This window comes from Vigna angularis, chromosome 11 (assembly GCF_016808095.1).
Source record: "Vigna angularis cultivar LongXiaoDou No.4 chromosome 11, ASM1680809v1, whole genome shotgun sequence".
NCBI classification, from domain to species: domain Eukaryota; kingdom Viridiplantae; phylum Streptophyta; class Magnoliopsida; order Fabales; family Fabaceae; genus Vigna; species Vigna angularis.
The window spans coordinates 8,654,997-8,658,520 of NC_068980.1; the positions used below are offsets into that span (position 1 = coordinate 8,654,997).

Consider the following 3,524-nt stretch of genomic DNA (forward strand, 5'->3'; position numbering starts at 1 on the left):
GAAAGGAATTCCAAGGGGAAGATCCTTATGGTGCTTGTGTGTAATGTATTTCCATAGGAGATTTGAAATTAGGAAATGTTTATGACACTCCAATACTCATCCAACCTCAAGTAGAGAGAGGTGATTATGTCATGAGGAGTAGCAAGAGATCGTTAGCCTAGGGCCAATTTGACCATAGGTATCTGAACTATTAACCTTGTATGGTAGTTTGAATGTTATGTGTTGTTTTACACATATGTGCAAGTTCTCTTAATAGTTCGACACCAATACATATATTTGGATGGTCTATATAGAGTCTAATTATGTATTTAGGTATTTGATGGTTTTGAGAATGAAAGTGTTAGATTATTGTTTTGATTGAATTGAATGTTTGTCTCTTCTATAAATTATTTTATCCTTTTTTTTGTGTTTGTTGGTTGATTCTTTTTGTTTTACAGTAATCACCTTATTGGTATAAGCAGATAAAGATATTACCATTATTGAACAGGTGTTGGGAGATGGGGATGCGAATTAAAGTAGTATTAGTTTTAAATTTCCTACTCTTTTTATAAACCTTTAGTCTATGTTTGTATAATATTAGGAATAGAATATTTTGTATATATAGTTTGAATTATGGTTATATTTTAAATAACTCTAATTATATTTTATGTGTTTCTTTTTAAATTAACTTATTATATATAATAATTCTATGATAGTGTCAAAACTATAAATTTAAGATATTAAAAAAAAAGAGAAAAAAAAATGGAATGAAAGCGAAAAAGTCACTTCTCATATCATATTATAAAAGTAAATTTTATGTTTAACTGTATCTCATAAAATTGGTTAAAAAATTAACATAAGCGGATAAATGGCTGTCAACTACTTATTAAAAGGGTGTATTGTTGCGATTACTGAAATGGCAACGTGAAAAGAATGAATTTTATAACTTATTTATAAAATTCGTGAAAATTGAGACGATAGTCTACTTTATAAAAATTAAATTGTATATTTTTCAAATTATCTTTATCATTGATATTGTTTAACTTTTTGTTAATTGTTAATTAAAAATATTGTAATATGAAAAAATAATTACGAAACTGAATCTAGTATAAAAATAATAAACATTTCTAATTAGAATCTTAAAAGTTACAAAAAAATAAAATCAAATCAAAGACAATTTGTATTAGAGTCTATTAGAGCATAACTTTATCTAATAGTTTGAAAACCTGCCAATCAACTAGAAAAGTTTGAAAAACTATTTTTATATTCACATTGAGGGAGCTGTGAATAAAAGTTAAAATTATAAATATATTAATTATGAAAAGTATTATATATATATATATATATATATATATATATATATATATATATATATAAACAAGGTTTTAAGATATATATATTTACATTAATGTTATAGATAATAATAAAATAAATTTAATTGTAATAGTTACCTTATAAATTATGTATTTCAAATTACTGCTTAATCTGCATTTTCTTACAAAAATATAGTGAAACCATAGTATTCCAATGTTTTTCTATAAAAAGGAAGTGAGAAACATCTTCCCAAACCCCCCAAAAGCTCACAATGTTGATGGTAAGCAATCTACGAAATTCAAGAGCAAATGATCAACAACAGCCATCGACAAACCAACCTTCTTCAGAAAAAGTAGAAAGAAAGATCGTAGAGAGAAACAGGAGAAACAAGATGAAGAACCTCTATTCCCAGCTCAACTCTCTTCTCCCATCTCATAATCCCAAGGTATTTTCTCTACCTTTCTGTTCATGTACGTTAATCGCATGCATGGACGGAAATCACGTGTATAATTTATTTTATTCCTTTTCTAAAATTAAGGTATGATCCTAGAGACAGTTTCCACATAGTGCCACAAATTGCTGACCAAATCAACGCGTTGTGTTGCGTCAGTGTAATATGAAGCCCTAAGAATGTTTATATTCTGTTGCAATTGTGGCTATATGTATATTGATTTGACGTAATTTGTTTGTTTATTTGTTTCAGGAAGGCATACCAGTGCGTGCTCAAATAGGTGAAGCAATAAAGTACATTAAAAGCCTGGAGACAAAAGTGAAGATGTCGAAGGAGAAGAAGGAAAGGTTATTGGAAAAGAAGAGAACTCTCAGTGGCTGCAGCTCCAATGCTTCTGAAGCAAAAGGAAGCCAAAACCCACCAAAAATCGAGGTTCATGAAACTGGTTCTGCGATTCAAGTCATTCTGACATGTGGGGTCGATAAAAATTTCATTTTCTGTGAAATTCTTCGGATACTGTGCGAACTAAACGTGGAAGTTGTCAGTATCAATTCTACAATGGTGGGAGATTCAGTGATGCATGCTGTGCACTGTGAGGTTAGTATACATGTATTAATCAATAAAAGAAACTCAATTAGCCCTAATTTTATAGGGTTTTTTGCTCCCTGTTGTTACAGTATGCTTTATGCAGGTTGGGCAATTTCAATTTGGTGCTGGCAAAGTGAGTGAAATGCTGAAATGGATTGTGAATGTATCCTTCGGTGATGATGAGAAAATAGATCCTGAATTGTCGGATTATGGAATTGGCACCACTGATAACACCTGGGTACTTCTTGATCCAACCCTAGATATTGGTTTACCACCATATCCATGGTAAAATTATGCAGCAGATTTATAATATCTGTAACAAGGCTAATGCTATGTGCCTCAAATCTATCTATCTATCTATATATATATATATATTATAAAGTGATAAGATAAACCTATATGTGTAACAATAAAGCGCGTGCATAACACTGGTTACCAACAAGATTAAGTATGATTATGAACATCATTATTTCCTATAATGCAAACACCTTATCATCAGCTATGATTATTCAGTTCTCTTGATTTTGCTTTGGCATTTTAACTTCAATGGCTGTGACCTATATAAAGTCATCAATGTCTTATCTCTATAATTCATAACTAAATATTCTGGAAACTTAGCATCAAATTATGTGTTCCAGGAAGGAGGAGGAGGAGCATTTCCAAGAAATTATTTGCCTCACTCATTCTAGTATCTTCTTTATTATTTATTTATTTAAATTTATGAGAAAAATCACATAAATTATGAGTTAATTACTATCATTTAATAAGCTATAAGTAATATATATAACATTCACTCGTAGAAAGTGATGTGCCAAACATGCCACGCTTTTGTCAAGTTATAGGACTTGGATCAAGTCAACAAGTCTATTTATTGAAATAGTATAAGGTGCTCAATATGTGAAAGCCAGGTATTTGGCGTCTAGCGTTTATATTATAAACGTGTAATGTTGTTATGTTTTTGATAAGTTATCTTCATCGATTATAAAAGAAAAGCACAATATCTTCAGTAATTTTTTAATATATTAAGTAAATATTATAGGAAAACCTTTTAAAATGTGAAAATTATCTAATGCTTTATTTATCTAAACAGTGTTTAAAATCATTATCTTAAATTAAAATATGTGTGTTGTGAAGCACGAACGAAATCTATATTGGATATCCATTTAAACTCCCCCAATCAATTTGAACAAAG

General features: G+C 29.5%; 1 protein-coding gene across 1 annotated transcript; it reads left to right on the forward strand.

Annotated features, from left to right (window-relative positions):
- Window positions 1–1,564: 1,564 nt before the first annotated feature.
- LOC108332856 (transcription factor bHLH162) lies at window positions 1,565–2,621 on the forward strand. The gene is made up of 3 exons (XM_052870173.1): window positions 1,565–1,757; window positions 2,001–2,341; window positions 2,436–2,621. Exons 1-3 carry the CDS (start codon window positions 1,565–1,567, stop codon window positions 2,619–2,621), a joined length of 720 nt encoding a protein of 239 aa, XP_052726133.1.
- Window positions 2,622–3,524: the final 903 nt, after the last annotated feature.